Source organism: Drosophila elegans, unplaced genomic scaffold, assembly GCF_018152505.1.
Source record: "Drosophila elegans isolate 14027-0461.03 unplaced genomic scaffold, ASM1815250v1 contig_476, whole genome shotgun sequence".
Lineage (NCBI taxonomy): Eukaryota > Metazoa > Arthropoda > Insecta > Diptera > Drosophilidae > Drosophila > Drosophila elegans.
Genome location: NW_024545863.1, coordinates 14327400 through 14352087, shown reverse-complemented (window position 1 = coordinate 14352087; position 24688 = coordinate 14327400). Strand labels below are relative to the sequence as shown.

General features: G+C 39.6%; 1 protein-coding gene across 5 annotated transcripts in view; it reads right to left on the bottom strand.

The window, feature by feature from the left end:
- The window catches only part of LOC121467577, a 108001-nt gene that overhangs the window by 34102 nt on the left and 49211 nt on the right, over nt 1–24688 (bottom strand). The window contains exon 3 of one of the 5 annotated variants that reach the window (XM_041709319.1): nt 16515–16609. The exons of 3 other annotated variants lie outside the window; for them this stretch is intronic. In XM_041709319.1, the coding sequence (XP_041565253.1) occupies nt 16515–16522 (8 nt within the window). In that variant the 5' untranslated portion in view covers nt 16523–16609. Of the gene's footprint in view, nt 1–15363; nt 16610–24688 lie in introns of those variants that run through there. One more of the 5 variants, XM_041709321.1, reaches the window with a different exon arrangement.

Genomic DNA, 24688 nt, shown 5'->3' with positions numbered 1-24688 from the left:
TTTGACGTAGCAGAAAGGAACCGAAACCAAGCGATCCCAACCGAAAAGAACGGAACGGAACCCGACCATCCCGGGCGATTTGTGATTTTTTAGATTTTCACTCTATTTGCGGTGCTGCGCCCACACAGACACCAAAATACGAAGGCAGCAGCAAATTCAAGGCACTGCGGCGACCATTAAAACTGCTTTATGGTCCCTAAAAACGAAAGCGAGAGTCTCGCCCAAGGAGGAACATGTGTAGGGGTTTGTTTTCCCATTTCCACTTCCATTTTCCTCGCCCAGCCAAGCGGCGGAAGGATTAATATTTTTATGGAGCACTTTTCTGGCTGTTTGCTGAATTCTGCAACAAATTGTTTTACAGCCTGCGGGTGGTTGAGCTAGAATCTCTGGAAATTGTACAAGCAATTGAAAATCCTTCTTTAATGGCAATAAACTGCAAGCTTTGCCCTTTAAATTCTATATTTTTCGTAAATTAAACTCGGAAATATAAATAACATTTTTTTCTGCCAGTGTTTAAACATTTCTCGGTGTTAGACCTTATGCTTGAGTCACTACTAATTAATAATGCTTTTTTAATGAAAAATATTAAAAAAAAATACCTTCGGAGTAATAGCAAAAGGTTTAGAGATACAACATTTTCGACAGCACGAAGGATTTGAAGATAAAAATAAAAATGTATTATTATACAATAAATGTTTCTTAGTGTCGTTTAAGAAATACCACAATAAAAATATAATATTATTATATTATTATTTCAAAAGACGATAAAATGGGAAAAGTATTGTTTTTGGGTGTGGTCATTTAAACTCACGAGCTTCTATTTTTGTCTAAAATTTAAATCGTGAGCAAAATATTTGATAAGAATTTTACATCTTACCTTGAATAATTTTGGGAATATTAACAATCATATTATCTACTCAAAAAAAGGCAATATTTATTTTTTTCCTTTGTTTATATTTTGATAAGGTCGTTGAAACCCGATACGTTGTTTATTCGGCAAAGTGTCAGGGTAAATTAAAATTTATTAACAGAAAGCAGATCTTCTAAAACAATTTGTAGATTACGCAATCCCATTAGGAGACTAATATCAATGATAACTGGCCGATTTCTATGCAAAATCGGATTTTGAGAGTGTGAAACGAAATGACAAAAAATACTCAGCCAGACAAAAGAAATATCAGATATCAGATTCAGCTTCTCAAATTGGCGAGTAAAAAGCTTAGTTTCTGTTCTGCCCACCTGTTCGGTAACCAGAGTTTGTGACCGTTTCTGGGAACCCACCATTGATAGGACTCCTCCCCCTAATCGAAACCCCTTTTTTCCCCCAATTCTCCAATTTCGATCTCCCTCGGCGACGGGGAACGGCTGCCATTTATGTGCGGTTGGAAAGCGCCTAAAGTAAACATTTAATTGCGCCATTAATTGCGCGGTAAGTGTGCCAGATGCACATGCTCGTGCTGAAGGGGCGTGGGGCGGGGCCAAGAAAACAAACAAATTCCTTCGGTTTGGTTAAGTGCCCAGCGGTGCACTCGAGAAAAAACTTCACCCCACTCCGCTCCTCTGGAAGACCCTAACCCGCTGACTTTTACGAGCATTGGAGTCTTCCATTAAGGCGCTCCGAGTTCGCTTCCCCGCTTTCTCCAGTCCTGATCCTCCATTTACCCCACTCTTTCTCCCATTCTCCGTTTTTCTCCACACTTGAAAAAAATCTATAATGAACTCAGCTCGACATTTCCATTCAGTTGCCAAGTCATTCAGGGTTTAAGTGGTCCAGAGCTTGATATAACTAATTCACTTCGTAGTTGGGTAATAAAATGTAAAATATAATTCAATCAAATACCATTGAAAAGGCCTTTTTCTGAGTGTATCTGGCCTCCACCTTGCATCCCGAGTTACCGTCGCTCGGCAACTTCTGGCGCATTAACTTTGTGTGTTTAATGCGGAAAATTATTGTCAATACAATCGACTTTTTATGATGCTTAAGTTGACAGTTTTTGTTGCTGTTCCGGTTTTTAATTTTTGCCCTTCTGGCGATTCCTCTGATCTCGGGTTGTTCTTGATTGAGACTCCAATGTATACCCATTTTCTTAATTATGATTCAATTAATGAAGAGTAAATAAACAACGTATCAAGCTGGATGCTACTGGCCAAATTCTTTTAGTTTTTATGGTTAAACCTTCTTCCTGGAAGGAAGCACTATATAAGCAGGACAGTTTTATTGAATAATTAGTAATTATCATCTATTGTATCAAGTGAGTAAGTCTGAAAAAGCCTAAAGCCTGATTGGTAGTACAAAATTTATTGTATTTGCTATGTAAAATGTTTTCTTTTAATAGTACTCGATTTTATTATTGGGTATTGACAATTTCTTAGAATTAGTTAGGTTTTATATTTAGGGAATTTAAAGGATTTGGTGAACTCATGATTGTGAATGCAATGTTTATAGTATATAATACAAACTTCTAAAATCAGACGAAGTAATTTACACACACGAATTTTAGATTAAATAATATAGAATGTTTTCTGCTTCTCCATTTACTAACAAAAGTGTATTAATATCCTGGTTAAAGTTAAATATAAGAACATGTATGGGTAAAATTTTAAACGAGGGTTCTCTGCTATAACCTGTACTAAACATTATTAATATAAAACAAACGACCATAAGTAATAAGCAGGTGTTAAGCCCCAAATGCAACTATTTGCTTTAAGATCGAGCCCGATTAAAGGGAATTCCATTTGCCAAAAATGAAACGACACACGACGCGCCGCCTGGCGCCATTAACTTAATCGAACGGAAAACCAAACAAAAGCCGCAATTAACATTAAGCCCTTCGTCAGTCTGGTTTTGGGTATTGGGCACTGTTTAGGGTCTATGAGCTCCTGAATGCTCCAGGAAACCTGCACAACCCATGGGAATGTTGACTCTCGGGTGAGTGCGTGTGTGTTTGCTAATTTGAAATTCTGTGGCATAAGCACAGGGAACCCCGAGTCTCCCCCATCATCATCGTCCCATCCTCGTGTACTACTGGCGAACTACATTAAATTTTAGAAAACACAAAATGCCGCTTTCCGTGTTCCCTGCTTGGCAAACAATTTCACATAAATTTACGTTGAATTACAACCGACAATGTGTACAAATGCACCGGGGGAGTGGCCGGGCAGAGGGGGGGGCTTTTGCCAAAGTTGTGACTCGGTCTCGTATTCTGCCATCTTTTTGGCAAGTCAGAAAATGTATTCCAGACACGCATCGGGCCATTTTGCAAACGTGCCACCGAATGAGGCTCAACTCCGGGCTCCATACCGCCCTGCTCCCTTGTAACTGGGCAAACACACAACCGCAACGACATCCGCCCACCCACTCAGAGGACCCTGAAACTTTCCGGCTGACTTTGCTTTTATTTTCCCGGCCCGCTTTCCCCAAACCGAAATCAAGAACGGAAAGGACAAACTTTCCGCTCTTTTTTTTTTGGCGAAAATAAGTAAAGTTTGAATTTGGCAGACATAAATTACTTTGGGGCTCCATACCGCAGCAGCGCTCCCAAGGACATTGTTTAAAATGGGGCAGTTCAAGCAAAAATTTGGCGAAAAAACGCCATTTAAATACAAATTTAAATATATATAAAAAAATATTAATTTCGATTTTAAATAGGTTATACTTTCTAACGTTCTTAAAGGTTTTTCGGTTTTTTTCCAATATATTTTGCAGTATAAAAAAACTGTTCCGCTTTTACCAATCCCTTCAAACTTTGTATTAAAAATAAACTTCTTAGAAAAAAATATGAAAGCCAAGTATATTAAAATATTTTCTTTCATATACTTATCTTAACTTAAGGATCAAATGTTTTCAAGTTTGATTATAGTAAAGTATAATACTGATCAAAAGATAATTGTGACGTCTTAAGAATCTGTAAGAAAAATCTTGGTTGGTTTTTTTTTCTTTATATATCTGTCTGGAAAAAGAAAAATTCTCCAGCACCGAAAAAAAGGAAGCCAATTTCTCCCCAAGGACACGAACATAGTTTTCCATATTTTTTTCTTCCTAGCTTTTCCTTACATTTTATAATCGCCGCCGCTGCAAAATATATGAAATAAATAAATAATAAAATACACTGACTGGGAGGAGTGGCAATGGCAAGTGGGCGGGTAGTGGGCGTGGCCTAGCAATGCCATTTGTTTGCCTTCCAAAAGTTTTGCTCTTATTGCAGCTGTCGGACTCGAGATACTTTGGGTTGGTAACTTATGGATACGACGGCAGAAGGAGCAGCAAGGTGAGCAAATTGCCAGACGGGGGCTGGGGATGCTGCCCACCTTGGGAAGCTGGCGTGTAATTTGTATCTAATCTTGCCTCATGTTTATATAAAAGCAACGACAGCAGGGGAAACTATTTGCTCCACACAATTTCTGCAATATGGCGATGGCTGTGCCAGGAGGGTGAAGTCCTCCTTTCGTCCTTGTCCAAGTTGGGAGACTGACTCGGGCCCGGAGTCTAAGTGGAACCACATACATATATTCATGGGCAACTGGGGCTGCGGCTGCTCCAAGGATCCAACCGAAAGGCGGGTGGGTTTTTGGAATTTTAATAAAATTGCAGCATTGCCAACTAAAGATAGATACTTTTCGTGTAATTTACGATGATGGCAGAACAGCAATGATGGCGAACGATACCAAAACGGCAAAACTATTCCAATGGGGCAGAAGACAGGAAAGTTATTGGGAGAACTCACTAACCAAAGTTGCCAAATGGATACCTCGCCAAGAATTCAGCGATGAAAATCAGCTTCAAGCGTTGAACTTCATGGAAAAGTGTCAAAGTTTTACTTAAAATAAATAATAAAACTGTATTTGGCGATTGCATAGATCTCAATAGTAAAACGGTGTCTAATATCAATGTTAAACTATAAGTTCGTTTGAATTCAGTATATAAAAATGTGGGTAATTCTCCGGAAAGGTAAACTGTAGCCAAAACTTTCAAAGTCTATAGGTGAAGGTGTTTCGTATGTTTTTACAAGGAATCTAGTTAATTAATTAATAATTATTATAAGCAAATTTAACATTAAATTATTTTGAAACATTTCTATTGAAATGTGGCGTACAACAGTCTTGATAAACGGAGAACAACAAATACTTACAGGCCAGAAGTTTTAGTTCTTAAATTTATTAATAAAATACTAACATTTTATAACGTCTCTTTAATGCTTTTAAAATTTAAAAATTTATTTTTAAACAAACTTTAATGTACTTAATAAAGTGTAATATTGTTTAAATATTGTTAATAAGGACGTTACTAAAACTGATTTTCAGACATCTGTACGGCAGTTTGCACTATGAAAAAGGATAAAACATTTATCAAGCGATTCGCTATTATCATTATGAAAGTTTTCCCCCATTTCCGCTAACCCTTGTGATCCCAATTTGAAGCTCCCTTGCTGGCAATTTCCCCATGTGGCAATGTCGCATTTAATCAGCCAACTTATGTCGTAGAGCACTCAGCTCAAGCGAACTGGAGTCATGTCTTTGGCCCAGAGTTTGGCTTATTTATTGATGAATCCAACGGCACGTTGACACGAAACCCCACCGAAAATTGAGTGGAAGGAGACCGCACCAAAGTGCCTCCTTAATTTTACCCAATTGATCAATTTCCTCCTGCCGACTGGACGGATGCATATATGCAGATGGCCGCCGTTGATTGGGCCACTAAATCGAGTCGAAGACCCCTAATAAGGGCCTTCATCATGTCAGCAGGATGGGGTTTCGCCCAAGCTAATGTAATTGCAGGGCGGTAATTGCCCGTGGGTGGCTTCATTTGCGCCAAATTGGAAGCCCATCAAGCGACGCACTTTTAATTACGCGTGCGGCGAATGAATTGCCAATCGAATTAGGGCCAAGTCGGCGGACACTTTCCAATTTCACTTGATGGCTACCTGGCGGCGAGAGGAGAAAGTTTTCCGGGCCAAAAGGACGAGTGTACCTGCATCAGGTGCCCAGCCGCGAACGAGTTGAGACCGCTGGCTGCCGTCTGCGCGACCCTTTCCCAAAAAATTTCTCAAATTGCGGGGCGTAAAATTTGTTTTAGCCAAACAGACACACAACTTTTTGCACGGACCGAAGGCGCATATTTCTGTATTATTTTTTATGATATGCGGCATAAATGGATTTCAAAATGCTGCCAAACAGGCAGCTGGGTCGCATTGTCTTGCGACCCTTCGGTCCCTTCAATGGAACCCCGTCTCCGGCCAGACAACTCGTCAGGTTGCCAGACAAAGGGTTGCAGCTAGATGACAATTGTTTCGATTTCCCGGCACAGGATCGTAAAAAGAAGAGGCCGTAAATCAAAATCAGAGTTCGTTCTGCGCGGAAAGTGAAAGTTGGGAGCATTTCTGCGCCCCTTTGCTCGAGGGCTGCCATATTGGAAATGGCCACCCCATTCACCTGGTACCTCGCAAAACAGCGCAAAAGAAAGGCGGAAGGATGCGGTCGCTTCTGGGGTGGAATTGGGTTTAGCCCCGGCATGTAAATGTTCCGTTTAATCCTTGTAATGGCAACAGTTGCCGCTGCTCCCATGGAATTTGGTCCCTCATCAGATAAACCGCAACAAAGGATCCGTCGAGAGCCGCCCATTTTCTTGTTTACCTATTTATGAAATGCGTTTTACTTTCATTCCACTTAATCACACGAAGCCATTTACTTTGAATTGCTTTCAATTGAAAGTCCTCTTCTCCTTTATTTTCGAGGGCGTGTCCAGGGGTTAGGCCTTCAAGAAATCGCTTAAAAAGATGGCAAACATTTGCCATTCGTTTCACAAATGGCATGTTCTGTAGGAAACCTTTTTAATAAATTCAAAGTAAAATAATTGAATGGAGGGTTAGGTATAAATAAGGGTTGTAAAATGGGGGAAATTAGTTTTACTTAAATAAACGCGTTTATTGATTTGCTACATATTACCCAGCACTTAACTAATATTTTGAATACCAAGTGTTAAACTTTAATGAAATCACAGAAAAAATATATTACATATGATGTCAATAAAGCCTATTTCGAAAATCTAATTTGTTGTGTTTCAAAATAACAGATGCAATTTATTTTATTGCTTCTTGGACAATTAAATATTATTTTACCATAGCGACAAACACCGAAATGAATTTTTAATTCGAACTTGAAACCTACAAATGGCTTACAAATGTCAGGCGATATATTCAAATAAAATGCATGACCCGATCGGATATCGGCGATATCGTTGGGGACTCGGCTTCGGAGAAGTGGTAAACTCCCTGATTGATTTACTGCACTGTCCAAAGTGGCTGGGCGATAACCGAAATGGATGCGGTGCATTCCCAATGGCCAAAGTGCCCAGAGAAATATTAAAATTCAATGCATTCAAGGCGGGACAGAGAGCGAACCAAACCGCTTCATAAATTTCCCGGTGCAGCTCCCCAGAGGAAAGGGGCATATGGGTATTCCTTCGATCTGTTAACGTTAGCGGAACATGTGTTAATTTCGGAATCGTTCGAATTGTGCCACAAGATATGGCGACGATGAGGACGCAGATTGAGTTAGGTTTTAGGGCTGGCATAAATATTTACCCGATTTCGAATGGAGAATATAACAGAAAACACCAAACAAAGCCTGTGACAAAGTAAATAATTTATTTATTTTGAATTTCCCAAGTCACGCTGTTCGGGAAAGATAAGAGACGAGAGTCGGGGCAGGTCACTGTCAGCTTGGAATTCAGTTACTAAAATACGAGCTGGAAATATGAAAATGAACGACCGGAGACCTGACCACCAGCAACAACAATGCCCTCTTAGTGGTTTTTAAAATATTGAAAAACCAGTTTTCCGCCGAATTTCACTATTGGTGTTTTCTTCTGTTTTTTGGGCCTGGCCACTTGAGTCTCAAGTTGACTTTGGCATCCCGTCCCCCTCGCAATTAGATCAGAGACATCGCTCATTCTGAAGTGATTTTCCTCGGGGCGGGGAGGCCAGACATAAAACTGTTTCAAAACGAAACGAAATGAAAAATGGTGCTATATGAGTGGCATATTTATGTCTATTCCGATGGCGGGAATATCAACGAGCGGGGGTTTTGTAAAGGATGAGGAGTTGTTCCCGAGCACAAAACCAATGAATGCAGCAAGTTTGCGTGTTGAATTTCAATGGCGGACACATCCCAGCAATGGGTGTCCAGGGAAAGAGATATATCGCAGATAGAGGGAGTCCCAAATCGGACCGATTCGACTGACTCTCTGATGTACTTATAACAAGACTCGAGTGCGAGGCCCCATCGCATCGCACTGCGTCGCCCATTTTAATGCGTTCCTTCGACAGGCCATGAAAATATGCCGGAGATTTTTAAAACGTTTTAATTGAAGCCCCACACAGCAGACGAAATGTCTGTTTTTTGTTCCCCGAGATGCAAAAGTGGCCCGAGACAATTAACATTCTGAACGCGTTCAATTTACTTGGAAGTCTTTATGCTATCTGGCTTCACTCTTTTTCTCGTCGAATCTCGTACATTGAAAATGGCGACGGCAAAGCAAATCACAATAGATTCCAATAATACCCATAAGACGCATATTAATTCGAACGTCATACATTGGAATACGTGCGAAATATGGGCAAAAGGCAAATTGGACATTCAAATAGTTTATGCGAGGAAGCGGAACAATAACCACTTTTATCGCCTTTTAATCTGTGGGAAAAACATTTACGATGTTTTCTTTCTCCGCGAGCTTGTAAAGATTTGTTGACACAAATAAAACACTAGAATGGAGTTGAGCTGAGAAAAGTTCTAGGAGCAATAGTAAAGTCGTAAAGTTTAAAATCCTAAACATCTCCAAAGTTTCTTTGTTGCTGGGACCGGTTATTGCACTTTAAGGAGCGAATTATTCAAAATCAGTTCATAACATGGACCAAAAGTGCGGCGAAATCGCTTTTGAATTCCATTTGGAGAGGAAACAAGTTCCATGGCTTACTGAGTAAATCGGATTATAGTTTGATTGTCCACTTGAGAATAGAATTTGAAATGAATGTTTAGGTTTTTCATTAAAGACGACATTTTTATTAGTTAAGCATTTCGGAAGAACACAATTTAATAAATAAATATGTAATAATACATTTTATGTTGTTTCATGGTTGTAAAAAGTTTATTAAAAAATTATCATTTTATATTGACCAGTAGAATCTAAAATTATATTGTCAAAAGTTTTTTGTTATTTTATTTTCGGCTGGGAAACCGACGCAAGCTATAACTTATGTTAAAAAGCATTTTCTTTTTTTAACTTATTGCACTACATTTTTGTAGTTCTAAAAATGTAATTTTCAATTAAAACGTTTTTTTTAGTTAAAAAACGTATTGTCGTTTAAAGACTAGTTAAAAGTACGTCTTTTCAGAAACCAAAATTCACGTGCTCAAAACTTAAGGTGGAATCTTTTTGTTTTAAAAGTAAATAAAAACTTATAATAAATATATAAAAAAAGGTTTATATCCACGTTGATTTAAAAAAGATAAGTCTTTTTGTTTTAATTAAATTTCGTAACTGCTCTGTTCATTAAAATTCGATTATGTGTGCTTAACTTTAAAATTATGTAAATTGGCTGGTCAAACATTGTTTATTAACATTCAAAATTAATAATAATTAGTATTTAAAAGGTGACGTTGGCCGATTTTATGTCTGTTTAAAATAAACATGACGCACCTTACGCAAATGAATGCGCACTGTCATTAGCCGAAAAAAGGCAGCTGAAATACTTAGCATCGCCATTGTTGCGTTTAAAATACAAATTATAACAATTAAATAGCCATTTTTCAGATTTTGCCAGACACTTGGCGAGGAGAAAATGATTTTGAAATCGCTTATGAAATATAATTGGGTAATTTACCAAGCCCCGGTCACAAATAACGAGTAAAGCCATTCACTTTACGATCTGAGTCAGTCAGAATCGAAGTTGCATTATTCGCTGGCGATAACGAATGGCGAATGCAGAACGTCCTTAAGCGGAGTGCTCCGCCAACAGGTTCGTGATAAGGCGGGGCTATTAAGAGGCACCTGTCAGCCCGCCCCTTCCCGCCCACCATTGCCGCCATAAAGCGTGAAGTTTATGCCGAAAATTGAAATTAATATGCCGTTCGATGGCTCGATTTAAATGCACTAAATGAAACCGGCAAGTACGGGTATACATATATATCGGGATCAGGGCGTGGCTGCTACAGCATTCCGTAAAAGTAAGCTGCAGACTTAAATTGATTTAAAGTTAGCTGCCTCTTCAAAGCAGTTCAAATGCAAATTGGCTGGGCGGCCGGTCGTTTGCCGTTTTATTGCGAATATTAAATGAAATTAATGAAATTTTCTGCGCCATAATCCTTTGCAAAACGCATAAATTTCCTCATTAAGTGTGCGCAAATATTGTATGTATTCGCTAGGGCGTAAGGTATACATATATACAGCGCCTGTCCGCCCAGCACATATATTTATATTGATTTTTATCTCGCCGGCATCGAGGGATGTTGTTACCAGGCCCAGGCCCAATTACATATATTGCCGTGGTGGCCTCAAATGTGCAGAAAATAAGCTCACTTGTACATAAGCGACGCCCCAAAAGGCCAAGCTTTGAGCTTACTTTTTCGAAACTGAACAGAAAGGCGAGGCTGCAAAGTTGGGGCTTTGAAAGGGGAAAAACCAAAAGAGTCAATTACATTTTGCGATATTTGGGCAAAACACTTTCGCTAAACTAAAATCAACGACGCTTAAGTTAGCGCTGATCGCATCTAGATCGCTCCTTCGAAACTAAATCGTTATTTTGGTAAATTTTCTCATATTCTGTAAATGTTTCCACTTTCTGTAAAATATTTATTTTTAAAAATTTCCCCTCTGGGTAGTTTTATCTAATACCCGAACCTTTTGCGCTGGCGACCTCTCTTGGCCTGCCTGCGCAGCTGCAGCTTTTCTGTTTCTCCCACCAGAGGTCGCTAGCTGTGTGTGGTATACTTACGCACACATGCAACGCATGGATTGTTAAAGTGCCAAAGCACAAGAGCGAAAGAGATAGACAGGTCGCTTAACTTGTCCTCTCGCTCACTCAATACGCATGGCCGACCGAAAATGTTTATTATAAACGATATGTTTATTTTTAACCTGTCAAATTTTACGCTAGTTTTCAATATAACAAAATTATTTTCGCTTATATTACCCCTTTTAAAATATATTGTATATTATTCATCTATTAGCTTAAATTCCCCTTCCAGTGCGACTGAGATGGCAACATTGATGGCTGCCAGAAAAACAAATATGGCCTCGCCTTCAGACTTTGTATCTGTGTGACTTTCCGCTGCTCTTGCTTTTGTGTGGGTAAATTTATCTTTTCTTTGGCGTCGAATTTTGTCAACGATTTCTGCGCCTTGTTACCCCTGAAAATCTGAACTCATGCGCAGTCGGCAGCTGCTGGATTTTTTCGAGATATTTTTTTCTGCTCTGCGAACCAGTTTATTAGACTGTAGTTAAAACTTGGTTGCAATCTTAAACACGGGAAAATGACAATGCAAATTTCTGTGAAATCTCTTTGGCTTTGGCATCTGCCGAAATCCAAGTATCTGACCAATTTAAGTTGTTTCTTTCTTGCCCAAAAGCAAAACTTGATTTCAGCCATATGCGTGACACGTCCGCATAATGCTGTCGAAAAATGTCCCATAAATCAATCATATTTATACAAATGCCCCTGATATCCGAGCCGCCCGCCGCCAGTTGTTGACAATATGCTAATTTACTTGGCCCCCGTCATTGTCTTTGACTTTGTCTCTGCCTTTTTGTCTGGCCATGCCCACGATAAGCAGTCGCTGAAAACGTGTTTTGGCATTTGATTAGTTGCGATATGAGCGGCGGCCAAAGTTCCAGGGAGCCACAAAGCGGTTCCAAAACATGGCAGGGAATTCTGCCGACTAACGACTGACAGCCATGTCATTGGTCGCAGGTTGGTAAGCGTATCGCCACGAAATGCTCGATGTGGAATTCAAAACGTGGGCATACGGACTCGGGCATTTGCAGGTGTTAAATGGCGTCCGCAGTTCGAGAGCGCCAGTGGAATATTCAATTGCCGGATTGTCACAAACCGGTAGTGTAATTTAAGTCATAAGTTTATTAACTTAAATTATTTTTGGAGTTTTTATATGCGGATTTTATAAATATATAGCATAGCATATAAAAAACGGCATATGGAAACGTTTAAACTAAATATATTCAGAAAATATGCTAGCATAGGATCTGTAATTTCTTTGCAAGATAAAGTATTTGCAAGATTTAATTTATTAGCTTAAAGAAAAGAATTCACTTTGCAACTTTACTATATTTGTCGCAAAAAGATGCCTTGCCTGACATCTTATAATTAAATCTTATTTAATCGAAACTATTTTATATAATCTTTGTTCACTTAGTACACTAAACAAACAATACATAATGAAAGAATTCAATTTTTATCGAGAACCTTTTTTCAAACCAATTTTACTCACTGGCATAATTTAATTGTAAATACTCTCTTCGCAAAATTCAGATTAAGGTAAACTGAGCAAACAAACTTTTTAAAATCACTTAAAAGTAGTTTTAGGCTAGGTAAGATTAATTATCACTTTTAATGATGTGAACGTGTTACAAATATTAGGTAATTATATAAAATCAATAAATCACAAAGAAAGAAAATAGTTATAACAACAAAGTACATATAACTATATTATATATCTGAATCATAGAAATAACTATCTTGTTATAACGCTTTAAATAGTTGACGGCAAACTATTTAAGTTTCCTGGTTAACATAATGTCTTTTAATAAGTTTTTTAAAGTTATTTCCCCGACACTAATCGTAACTCTGGATAATTCAGAAAAAGTTGGCAATGTCAGAATTGCGGTGCAAGTGTTTGTCTGCCTTGACAGTGGTGCAAAATGCGGCATTAAGACAATAAAATGCCGCTAAAAAAGCAACAAAAAACGAGAAGAGAAGTGGCAGGCAGTGCTTTCATTCATAAAAACGCAGCCGCAAGACGCGCCTTTCCACGAAGGGGGTGTTGGGGGTAGTGGCCGACGCGCGTGTTAGTCGCGCGCCTCACTTTTATGGGAATGGGAACCAGACTCTGAGAAGACCAAGGAGAAACCAAGACCAAAGACCCTGGGCAAGGCCAGTGCGTCTATGGCCCTCGCCTCGGATATGAAAGCAGACTGGTACTGAAACTTACACTGACACTGAGTCTGAGATACGGATACCAGCAGCTTCCGGCAGCGACTTGAGTTTAATGGGGGCCATAATAATGCTTTATTTTTACTGTCGCATGTGTGCGAGTGCCGAAGTGTGTCTAGGTGTCTGGCAGCCGTCTACAACTGACCGTAAAATTTTAATATGCGTTTGCCCCACTCCCAAGCTGCTCATCTCCGCGGCGGTCTAAATCAATCTGCGGCACCTTTATGGCCGTTTTATGGGCCACACTTTTCACCTTGACATTGACCAGGTCTTCCCTTTCTCGTCCGCCGAAAACGAAGACGCAGACCTGCCCCAACGTGTCCCACATGGAAAGTGTCGTAAAACATTAAGTGAGTGATGAGTGTGGCTGCGGTAGCGGAGCATAATCCATCATAAACATTTTTATGGCCACTCGCACTTGGGCCACTTCCCCCCTCGACTGGCCCTGCCTTTCGCCGGCTTTTGTTGGCGGTAGTAAAATTCGTTAAATGCCCAACAAATTGTTTATTATAGCAGTTTGGCAATAAATGCGGCCATTAGCTCATTTTAGGTGTTGCCACCGCACTTTTCTGTTTGCCCACTTGTCGCCGTTGCTCTTGGGCGGTCCAGCGAATGCGGCTCATGGAGGAGTGGCCCCGGAATTTTGGAGCCGGGAATGGCAGATAGAACAATTATTGCCCATTATCCACCGCCAAAAAGGTAGCATTGAAAGTGAAATTGTTCATCAATATTTATAGATTGTATTCGCTATTGCGCACAAAGTATTTTTGTTATATTGTGTTCGGAGAAAGCAAAACAAACACATTTAAGATAAAATTATACTGAGTGTTATGAGCATCTAACAAAACCCAACAGTGTTTTTTAAATGCTTGTAATAATTATTTCATGTATATTCATTATTATTACCTGGCTATAATATTATGTAGTTTATTTCTTTTCCAATTGGTTCGAATATTCTAGCCTGAGCATTGCCATTTAAATAATTCTATAACAAACAACTTGTAGGATTAGTTAAAAACTGCTCTTTCAATGACAGACGCACACTCGTGTTTCCCTAAATTACGACCACGACAGTTGTATTCATTAGCATGCTTTGATGTCATACATTGAAAGTATATATTTGCCTTAAGATTTTTTCTGCCCCTCATCGGGGAATGCCAAAAATATAAATATACATTTTCAGATATGCCACAGAAACTTGGGTGTGTGCGTAAGAGATACTCGTATACATAAATATGTATGAACATGCCTGTCTCTTGGCCATGGATGTTTAATCCCAGAGGAATCTGTTGTCCCCTTTCGAAATTATTTTCCTTCTCTGACCCATTCGACAATGGGCCACATCGACTGGCAAACCCGCTTCGCTGCTGAAGGCAAACTGCGTAACTTTTGGATTGGCAAAAAGAGACCCCATTATAAGGAAGTTGAATGGGGCCATTTGTGAATGGGATCCACGAGCAAAGTCACATCCGCACGACGCACAGAGACACACACTGCCCAAATGAGATGCCCGTGCTCCTCGGGACCCAAAAAGGGCGGACCCCAGCCTCCTAAAGTATGCGTGTTTATTTATATCTCCGGCGTAATGTGCCCGGCGATGTGTCACTGCCGACGCCCCCTTCCCGTGACCTAGTTGCCAGATTTTTGGCTCAGTGCGGATGTGGATGGGAAGTATCTGCGTATCTGTGTGCCATGTTGTTTATGGGGCAGAACACACAACTAATTGCGTCGTCGCCATCCGTGTCTTAGCCTCGTAATGAATTCTATTGGCTCTGATTGGACTAAATTAAAATGATCGCCGCACAGGCCAAGTCAAGTCACTCTGATCGCGTCGATCGATAGAAGAGCCAAGTGTAAATGCTAATGATGCAGGCCACCAAGTGTTACGTATTCAACTTGCCATTGCACCATGGGCTAAGAATGGTAGGACAAGGTCAAAAACTTTATTTAGATACTTCACTGAGTATTAACTTAGTAATTCAAGAACTATATAAGAGTACAAATGTAATTTTTAGTTTTTTTTTTTAATAGAAAATATTGTTAAAGTTTTTTTTTTAACAATTTAAATAGGATTTGATTTTAAAATTATAGTTCATTTCAATTCACACATGCTGGAAAAAGAATATGTAGGACCTAAGAAAATTGTTCAGTTTCATATTTTTAGTAAATAACTAAAATAAAGGTAAGGGGTGTAATTTCCCCTAATGATGTTTTAGGTTTATTAGGTTTTAGTCCTTATTCATTTCTGAAGTTCACGGCACTTACACTTGAAGTTTAAAAATAAAAAACTCTGCTGAAAAAATGTATTGAATTCATTATCCCCCGCCAAGTAGCTGATTGTTTATCAGTATTTGAGAAAACTAAATGTGCAGGTAAGAAATCCATTTTCTGTTTCCCATTTTTGTGCCCACTGTGCGGCCATTGCAGTGACGTCGATTGCCCCGAGAGCTGTGGAAAAAGCGGAATCGAATGGAGGAAAGACCTCTGAGCAGACTAATGGCCCCGGAGCTTTGCCTTTGGCATGGCGGCATAATTTCTGGGAGTTTTATCGAATTGTGGTTCTGGTTCGGCCTCAAATTGGATCGGATCGGATCGGATCGGGTCGGTCGGTCCCTTCCCTTGCTTTCCCCTCATCAAACTTGGGACTTGGCCTTCGTCAAGCACAAAACTCATTTAAATTCAATTCGAATGTGACATTTTTGTGTTTTTTTTTTTTCTCTTGGCTTTGTTGCTGCTGTTGTTCGTTGGCATTTTGGGACTTTGATAAATGTGGCAAAGCTGCGCGGGGGAGGGGCGGAGGGTAGGAGTCACTGAACGCTTAAATCGAATTCCGATTCCACCTTTTCCAGCGTATTTTCTTTTTGTTTTTCCTGTTTCTCGTCGTTGTTTTTCTTTGGAGCGATGTTGTTGTTTGTTCTTTGTTAGCTTCCATTGTTATCCAAAATGGCTGCATTATTTGTACAGACTTTTTCATTTGTTTCCCCGCTCACAGTTGGCCATACATGTGTTGTTATGCTGGCCTTTTTTGGGAGCTCGGTCTGAAACCGCTCAGGACGTGATTCATGTGTGGCTGCTGTTGCTGTAACTGTCGTTTATATTGATGGGGTGTATTTTACTTTATCGTGCATTCCTGTTGTGAACACTACAGGAGAATTCCAATGCCAGAAGCATTTGGGAAAAGCTGCTGGCCGGATCACTCTGTCCCGTTTTGTTATCGTTTCTGTCTGATTGTTGGCCATTTTCATAAACACACTAAATAAAATTCATGGGTTTCGCGCTTATTGTTTTCCTTACCTCCTCATTCTCTATTTCACTTCGTGTTAAATAACCAAAATATTGAATATACTTAGGGCAGCTTAAATGGTTCAAATGGGCCAGGTCGTATTTACCTGAAATTGAAAGAAAAAGGGAACAGAGTTAATAATAATGAAGTTATCAAATTTATTTAAGTTATGGCTGCTCGCTTACATTATTTTCTTTGTATTTAAATATAATAAATGGATAAGGAAGTTTCTAATATATATATATTAAAAATGTAAGATTTTACACCAGGCTACCCTTTTTGCATAATTCACTAATATTTTCAAGGAACATGAATTCCCTAAGCAAAAGCATAAAAAGCAGCTCATTACATTGTACATAATTATAATTGTACCCTCTTCTTACAAAATAAGATAATAATATGCAAATGCAGCTGGTGTCTTGACTATAAAAATCCATTAAACAGCGAGGTCCAGACGAAGAAAAAACCCCAAGTCCGACTAAAATCCTTTCCACTTAATCCTACAATTCCCCACAGAAAAAAACAGAATGAAGAAATCCACCGAAAAAACTGGAAAAAATGTATAAAATTAGTTCTGGCTGAGATTTAAAGTGAAATGAATGTGAAATGCAGAACAGCGTATGGACTCGTAGTCCCCTGGCAACTGAAAAGAGGGAAAAAAAGGGAGTCATTTGTATAATTTCATTAAGCTCCGTTCACTGAGTGGGAAAACTCGCCACTGAAAATAAAACAATGCAAAAAGGGCAAAGAATTGTGGCACCTGCTTATCAACTGAAGTATTTATAATGTTCGCTGGTAAGTGCATTTTAATGTTATTTCAAAGAGACATGCAACTTATCCAGATTCATTTAAATTTGTTGTATATATATATATATATATATTAAATGGGGTAGAACCAAAGTCTGGTTTGTCCTAAAGCAAAAATACCTCAAAGAGCTGAGACAAGTCTGCGGGAGACGGCCAAAAAAAAATCTGGCCAATAATGGACAAATGTATTGCACCTCATTTCACCTCTTGGCCAGAAAACAGGACCCAACACAACAAAATGGCAACAATTTTGCGATTGCCAAGGGCAACAAAGATGTAGCAGAAAAAAGATTCAACGCAGGAGTGGAAAAATGCCAGACAAATTTTATATAAATAATTCATTGTTGTAACGTGCAAAGCTCGTCGAGAGCGTTTCAGTTAATTAATGAAACGCATCCAGGCCCGAAGACAAAGACTGGAACTGAAGCTGATGGCAAGTCTGAGACCGAGACGCAATTGGGGCTAAATGGCCCCAGGCGGGAATTTCGGGGGCAGACGCGGGAAACGGCCGGAGGAGCAGGAAAATTAATAACAGACGAAAACCCCAGCAAGGACGCAGAATGAGGGAAAAAGAGTTTCGGGGCTGCGGGCAAAGTGCAAAGAACGTGAGCTCCTGACCCTCCTGAGGTGGTGGTTGCAGCTCCATTTCCACCACCATTAAACGTGGCTCACGGATCCAGATACACACATGGCTGCCACAGCCACGGCCACCACACCTGTCCCGTCCCTTGGAAAAACCCCGGTGGTTGCTTGCCAAGCGCGAAATAAGCAAGCGATATTCAAATTTTCTGCACAAACTTTACGAAGCGCATCAGCAGCAACAAGACTGCGGTTGGGGTTGGATTTGGATTTGGATTTGGCTAGGGGGTGGGGGTTAAAGGTGGGAGTGGGAGGTCAAAGGTTGCGGGAGGCGTACACGAAGGAGCGGCACGTCACGAGCTGCGGCTCAGGCATTAGCTAATAGTCAGGCCACGGAAAAGTTGAAGCTAACACAAAAATAATATGATGACATGGGATTGTTTTGCACGAATCCCAGGTACTCTAACGAAATTTATTATTTGTTAACCAAATTCTGCCTAGTTTTGAAAGTGAAAAATTAATACAATTTAAGATTTAAATACATTTATGAAGGTAAAAAATAATAATAATTCGCTCTAATAAAATGTAAGCTTCAACAAAAATGGAAATGTAAATATAAGAATTGCTTATCTAAATTAATAAATAAAATAATAATAAAAAGTATAATAAAATATAAAAATTATCTTAAAATTGAACAGAAAAATATTGTTACCATAGTTGGTAATTAATACATATTGACATACATTTTTTTTTATTAACACAAAGTAAATTTTTTATGGGAATATTACGCCGGAGCTATTTATTATAGCAGAAAAAACAACTAAGTTGTTATTTAAAAGGTTCTCGAATATTTAGTTTGGGAGATCTTTAATTCAAACACTTTCAAATGTTATGCTTCACATGCTATTATCCACGCATCAGTTAGAGTATAATGAACAATCCCCCTCCTCTGCGCTGCGCGATGTTCATTACACAAAATTTGCATTTAGACGCAAAGAAGACGGTACTGGGTGGGGTTGGGTTTGGGAATGGTAAAGTAGAAGGTTTTTTGGCAAAGGCAGCCCAAAAAGTGCACTTAACCATAACTCACGCTCGTGACATCGCGGAATTCTTCCATTAGTTTCTGGCGGATCTCCCCTCTATCAACCAGGGAACTTTGGGTGCATACGAAATTTGTGGGACCCATCAGGGGCACCGCCATTGTTTCATCGGCATTATCGAAGCATCATCATCATCACCATCGTTATCATTATCGTTATCATCGATGGGATGATGAGATTTAAGTGGCTGCCAGCGTTCGTTTACGAGGAAATCGGCGGTTCGAGGGAAGATGTCACTTGGTGGCTAATAAACCCATCGCCTGCTGAATTTATCGCATGCCGAGATTCAGACAGCGGCTGACTGATTTGCGAGCTATTGGAATGCAAATTGCAATCGAAGTTGAACAGAGAAATGGCTTAATTAGAGCTTTCGATTCTTGATACACCTGCTGGAAGTCGGCGCAGTTAAATATGTTAATTAATTCGTTTTTGATTTAATTTTATTTTTAGATGGTCTGACACAAACACACGAGTCGCCCTGTGTCTTTCCCCTTCCCAAAATTAATGAAAAGAGAGCCCCAAATGCTCTTCTTCGACTTGTTTCCTCTCTTAAATGCTTAGAATTCTTGGGGTGGCGGGAATTTCGGGGGTTAAATAATACAAACAGCTGTTGTAGGGGTTGTTTTTTTGTTTTTTTTTTGGCATTAGTGTAGTTCTATTTATATGAATTGCACAAGTAACCAAAACATTAAAATACAGTTTTTAAATGGTCTCTTTGTAGAGAATCGTACACATGTGTAGGTATTTTTAAGTTAAGAACATTGCATATAGAATAATGTTATGGGGAAATATAGATATGAAAATAATTAAAACATATTCAGAAGTAAATTGAGAATAATGTCTCGTATTTATTTTTTGTCGTCTTGTAACAAAAATAAATTTTTATAAAATTTAATAATTAATGGAGAGAGTTTGAAATCATATTCACAAAAATTGAAAAAGTTTTGAGATAGCACACAAACTGCAGTGCAGCATATTTTCAGAGCTAAATAGCTGCATAGAGAACCGATTACTTGGCAATATTTTACTTTCTCCACTGCCCTTCAGACCCTTTTTTCCTATCCCTTCGCTTACTGCAAATCAAATTGAATTTCTCGAAATGCTTTCAAGGATTGAATGTCGCCGTTGGCTGGAAATTTCTCATCGGATTCCTTTGATGGGCAAAGCAATTTTTCGATTCAATTATTCCGAATGGGAGCGAAGTGCAGAGGTGTGAGGGAATGCGAATTCAAAATGCACACCCCGATTTGGCAGCCAGCTGAATCGTGCAATCAGTAAAGGAATTTCCAACCATTCCGTGCTCGCCACCATTTTTGTTAAGTGCAGGGAAACGTCTGTGAGAAATACTTGTAATCAAAATGGTCGTTACTCCGTTCCAGAAGGTGTGGATAATTCATCCCGCTGCAGTGACGAGTGCGTTGGCCCCGATGGACCTGTCTGGACCCCAATCCCTAAGCCCTCCTCCCTCGCATCGAGCTCAATTGAACTTAATTCTACCGAATCGAACCGAACGGAAACAGAACCGAATCGGGTTTAAGCCAAGAATCGAGTTGGCCAGCACCAGACTCAGAAACGTGTTCAATTTGCGCTCATGAATGTTTCAGCATATAGTTATTGGATTTAGTTTCGGCACTTGCCACTAAGCATTTCTGCCATCACCGCCCTCATCGTCCGCTCCAAATTTTCTGCCAGCTTGCGAAGCGTGCACAAAATTCGCAAATTCGCCAAAAGCCGTGCCAAACTTTCATAAGGCATCAAGTGTATGGCTGCGATATGAAAGCCAAGCGAATATATTAAATATTTTATGTGGCAAGCAGAAAAGTTTTTGATTTCCATTAATAAACGGAAAGCAAATTTGGTAACTTTCGGGCCAGAAGAGTCGCTTTTTGTGATTCTGAATATCTAAATATATAATTTCATACTCTAATATCGTACAACAAATGCACAAGCTATTGTGATCCATTCTAAAACAAATGAATAATAAAAATATTTGATTTTATAATTTTAATTTAAAATGACTTAAAAAACAACTTATGTACAAGTAATTAAATTAAAATTTTTGTTTTGCACTGTTACACATGCATAAAGCTTTCAATTAAGACCAAGTGTTGAGATAAATTATGAAGAATGACTACGCATAAAATGTAATGCGAAACCAGAGATTTTAATAAAATTGAACCCACTGTTCTGAGTCGCGAGTTCGTCGAACTCAGTCATGCAAATGGGCCATCAATAAACCGATTGATCCAATTACCCAGGTACCTTCCAGACAAATTGGGTCAGTCGATGGCTGTGACTATGACGATGCCGATTACGCTGGCCATGGCCATGAAGTTGGAGCCGCAGCAGCAGCTAGGCCGTAAAAGTGACATAAAATTCCCTGCGACGACCTTGAGAAGCAGTAAAATTTTTAATGACTCTCACTTTTTACGGCCAACTCTCGTAGACCGTAAAACTTCGAACTGTGACGGGCACGCACACACACTCTTATTTGGGCATCGTGAAGAGAAGAAAGCGAGAGCAGAGCAGATCGGCCAGCTCTTTTTTGGCCGCAAAACTGACAATGAGCCCACTGTGCGGCCATAATGCGAAGATTTAACTGGGTGTGTGTGTGTGTGTGTGTGAACCCTTGTGGGTGGCAAACCCTTGCCCTTGTGCCTCGTTTTTTATGCCCGACCTTGTTTTATGGCCTCACGAGCCGCGGGCCTGGCTAACTGACATTGAACAGAACCAGAACCAGAACCAGAACTCAGAGCCCAACCCTTTTGTCCCACTCAACCCTTTGCAAAACTACAAGCAGGCAAACAACCAACGATAATTGCACGCAGGTTGCGCCTAATTTAGTTTCAAGGTCCGCTGTTTTTCCGGAAATTATCATTTCATACTTTATTGCAGCAATATGGCATAGGCAAGGCTCATTTTCGTAATTGGCTCTTAAAAACTGGAAATAATCACATTCAAGGCAGGGCCAAGAATAGTGTTGGCATTGGGATCTCCAAGAGAACGTAATGGCAATTTAAAGATCAGTTCAACAACTACATATTCAGTTTTTTTTCAGTTACAACCATAGTGACTAAGAAAATTTGTAATTAATAATTAATACAATGTTTTTTTTTCCTGCAAATCGACTTTTAATATTTATAAGATTATTTAAATAAAATTATTGCATTTTGTTTTGAATTTTTTACTTATAAAGTATTTTTAATTTTAAGGATGTTTACTCCTTAAAGCTAATATTTATTTCAATGAAATCCCATTAAGTGTTGAAATCCACAAAATATAAAAAAAAAATGTTTTTGCAAAAAAGCAAAAAATACGAAAAAAAAATATTAAATCTAACAAGAATAATAAAATAAAATAGAAGAAAAAATTGACAGAGAGTATTTCTTAGTGGAAAGGCAAAGCTATTCGATTGCAAGGATCTTTCATCCTAATATTATTTATTTAAGAATTTACCTTTTTACTTACAAAATTCTTTCGCTTTGTTTCTTTGCGTGTTTTCCAAAACGTATGAGTGTACATACACTTATCGCTGCCGAGGTAATCCAATAATACAACCCAACAGCCAGCCAACCTCTTATTAATTAAGCCACCCATATTTCCTTACATCCGATTAAGCTGTCAGACACCTGTCTTCCGATTTTCGTGGCTGCCGCATTGGCTTTGTGCATTTGCCGCCTTCCGTCCGTTGGGTTCGTTATTGGAATGGCTTCTGTCTGCTGATAAGAATGTTTGTTGAGACAACAAAATGTCGAAAAGTTTTAATGAGAAATGTCGCCAGTGCATACGGTGCGGTACGGTGCGGTTCCATTTCCATTTCTCCCCTGATACCGCCTCCAAGCAGCACTCATCCACTCCGCATCCCATCGGCGTTTTGGCGAACTCGACAATTTTCGTTACGAGCGAGCATCTTGCCAAAATGAGAAAACTTTGGCCAACACCAAACGTGTCGACGTCCCGAAACGTAGACGCAGATGGAGTTGGCAAATGGAGGAGCAGCCCCTGCCCCATTCGTTACTATTCGGGCCACCACGTCACCAGCAGTTGCCAAAAGTAAATCTCTTTCGAGTGGCTGCAATCCCCGTGGACGTTGTAGGTGTCGTCTGCCGCCCCCGCACGCTTCTCCCTCTCATTATTTGCACAGCACTGCAACCAGTCCGGATAAGAATGCCGGACACGGACAGTGAATCCGGGATCCGGAGTACAGAGTACAGCGTACCGAGGAATACACACCCCCGGCGAAAACTACCCGGACCGGGACCGTATAGGCACTTATTCTGCGCCCGTGCTCTGACTTTTCCTTTATTTGTGCACAAGGCAACGATTCGGAAGAATGGCTTCGTTCCCATTCCGCATAGCATAGTTTTTCCTGTTTTTGTTTTTTTTTTTTTTTGTGGGTGCGGGAAGGAAGTCCCTACAGTCTGCTGGTTGGCTTTTTCTGATGACAGTCGTTGCATTTGCGGCAAGTGACGTTTCACGGCTCTGCACTGACAGAAATTAGATGGCTCGCCAAAGTCAAAGAGCCGCCGACCACCAAATATTGAAAATCCATTCATAAATAAAAATACTTCACCCTAAATATGCGGTTATTAAGTAGAAGACTATATTTGGTTATGAATGGAAATATGAAATAAAATATGAAACTTTTATATACCAACTCATAAACATTTTTGTTTACGATTATAGCTTTTATTTAATATTATACACAATGTTATTGACTAAATTTTTTTTGCCGATCACGGCTTAGTTTACTCACATGAGTTTAAAAACATTTCACACTTACTTGCTTAAAACTTATTTTTTTTGAAGATCTTTAAAGTAAACTGACATTATTCAATTCAAACCCATTTTTTGAATTACCTTATAAGTACTAATATGATAACAAAAAAGGTTTTGCGCTTAGAGAATTTAAAATTCAAATAATCCATGTGAAGAGGCATTTATAAATTTATTAGCTTTCAATAGCCATTTAGCACGACTATCTTGTTTAATATAGAATTAGTATTTCAAGGTAATACTATCGTGTATCTATTCCTTTTTTCCCACAGTGCACCAAGAAAGATTCGCTTCGTATAAATTGCCCCCATTGCCTGGATGTTGACTTCTATTTCGACTGGAGGAACACACCTAAGTGTACCCACAAAAGCGAAGCAAACAACACAGCCCAAGTAAGCCCGGCAAATATGAAAATATGAAGATGTATATATAGCTATATTCCATTCCGCTCCGGCTGTGTCTATTTGTTTTCGTGTAGTCGAATTCCGTGAATGTCATGGCCCGAGACTAAATATAAATTGGCCTGGGCCCCCGAACAAGCAACGGGGCTTAAAGTTGGCTAAACTCGGGGCACTTGAGCCGGCATTTCTTTTTAATTTGGCCGACGAAAGTGTTGGCCAATATTTTTGGCAACTTTTTTTATGTCCCCAGCAGATTCCGTCCGTTTTCGGTAACATTTTCCCAGTTTGTCTAATGAAATTCGTCTCCTCGGCCATATTGCAGAACTTTGGCTCTTTTAATTATTTCCGGTATTCGGGGTGTGTGGCAGCTGCGGGGGCAAAATCGACTTATCAAGTCGTTAAGGAGGCGGCGGCGGCAGCGGCGGGGACGCAAAGTGCATGCTGGGATGCGAGTTGGACAGGAACAGGAACTGGGGGCTAGGGGTCTCCATAAACCAGCGGGCAGAACGGCCGGCGAAAGCC